The following is a 1,521-nucleotide window of genomic DNA, read 5'->3' as shown; positions in this document are numbered from 1 at the left end:
CCTGGCACTGCCCACAGGGCCGTGTCCCCGTGCCCCGATGCCCTGGCAGGGCCGTGCCTGGCGCAGTGCCCACTGCCCCCTCCAGCCCCTGGTGGCCCTTTCGCCCAAGCCCGGGTCCGTGTCCCCCGGCCCCAGCAGGGCCAGGCCCGGGTCTGCGCCCCGCGCCCCCAGGCCCGGGCAGGGCCGTGCCCACCTCCATGGCAACAGAAGATCTTCTCGTCCACGATGGCGGCGATGGGCAAGCAGTTGAAGCAGTCGGTGAAGGTCTTCCAGAGCTTGATGTTGTACCGCCGCTTGCCTGTAAGGCAGGTGGGCATGGCTGCCTCGCGCCGCCGCCTAGGGCGACGCGGGCGCCCCGGGGCTGCCCCCAACCACGGGGCTGGTCACGGGCACCTGGGGCTGCCCCGCGAGCCCACGGGTGGGCACGCACGCCAGGTCACACACCCAGAGCTGCACGGGTGCCCCCAGGCACAGCTGTGACTGCGGGGGGGCAATGACATGGGGTGGTTGGCACGGGGGTACCAAGGGGGCGCAGGGACAGGCGTAGGGCATTCCCCCTCGGCAGAGAAGCAGCCGATGGGGTTGATGCTGGGTGGTACACGGGCACGAGGGTGGCCCAGGCACTCACGCCCGTCGCAGGAGCCGTAGACGCGGCTGATGCCACGGCACGCAGGCGACGGGCACGCAGGCATGGCACAAGGGACACGGCTCYGGCAGAAGCACTCACACTCATCGTAGAAGCCGTAGATGCGGTTGATGCTGGCACACTCRTGGTTGCCGCGCAACAGGAAGAAGTTCTCGGGGTACTTGATCTTGTAGGCAAGCAGGAGGCAGATGGTCTCCAGCGACTGCTTGCCCCGGTCCACGTAGTCCCCCAGGAACAGGTAGTTGCTCTCGGGAGGGAAGCCCCCGTACTCGAAGAGCCGCAGCAGGTCGTAGTACTGCCCGTGGATGTCCCCTGGGGGAACGGGGTGTCAGTGGGATCCACGGCCCCCCAAGGCACCCCGCGGCAGGCCCAAGTATTGCCCACGCGTGWCCCCTGGGGAGCACAGGGGCGTCACCGGGCCTCCCAGCTCGCCGTGGCAGCGGGKCGCCCAGCTAGCGCTCACCACAGATCTTGAGGGGCGCCTCCAGCTCCAGCAGGATGGGCTGGCTGAGGAAGATCTCCCGGGATTTGAGGCACAGCCCCCGGATCTCGTTCTCCGTCAGCTGCACGTTCTTCCCTGGCCGTGACCCTTGGACTGGCACCACAAGAGAGCGAGCGAGACAGGCGTCAGGCACTGGGCGAGGACTCCCCACGCCCCACGGGATTGGCACCAGGGAAGAAACCGGTGTCGGCAACACTGGCACAACCCCAGTACACCCGGAGACAGCCGCCCCGAGCGCAGCCACGCAGCACGCGTGGGGCCTGCCACCAAGACGGACATCAGAGAAGCAGCACCCACGGGCTGGCAAGGGACGGCCCCTGCCTGCCCCAGGGTGGGCACTGGTCACCCCCACCCCTTCTCCTGCCAGAGCCCC

The 1,521-nt window shown here is 69.0% G+C and overlaps 1 protein-coding gene across 1 annotated transcript; it reads right to left on the bottom strand.

Annotated features, from left to right (window-relative positions):
* Positions 1-14: 14 nt before the first annotated feature.
* PPP1CA (protein phosphatase 1 catalytic subunit alpha) lies at positions 15-1,343 on the bottom strand (the record flags this gene model as incomplete). Its single annotated transcript, XM_026067844.1, has 3 exons — positions 15-298; positions 728-958; positions 1,110-1,343. Coding segments are annotated over 3 exons (749 nt in total), but the record flags the coding sequence as incomplete, so codon positions are not given.
* Positions 1,344-1,521: the final 178 nt, after the last annotated feature.

Source organism: Apteryx rowi, unplaced genomic scaffold, assembly GCF_003343035.1.
Source record: "Apteryx rowi isolate R43461 unplaced genomic scaffold, aptRow1 scaffold_1046, whole genome shotgun sequence".
Taxonomy (NCBI): domain Eukaryota; kingdom Metazoa; phylum Chordata; class Aves; order Apterygiformes; family Apterygidae; genus Apteryx; species Apteryx rowi.
The sequence above is the reverse complement of the archived record's forward strand: the minus strand, read 5'-3'. Positions and strand labels throughout refer to the sequence as shown.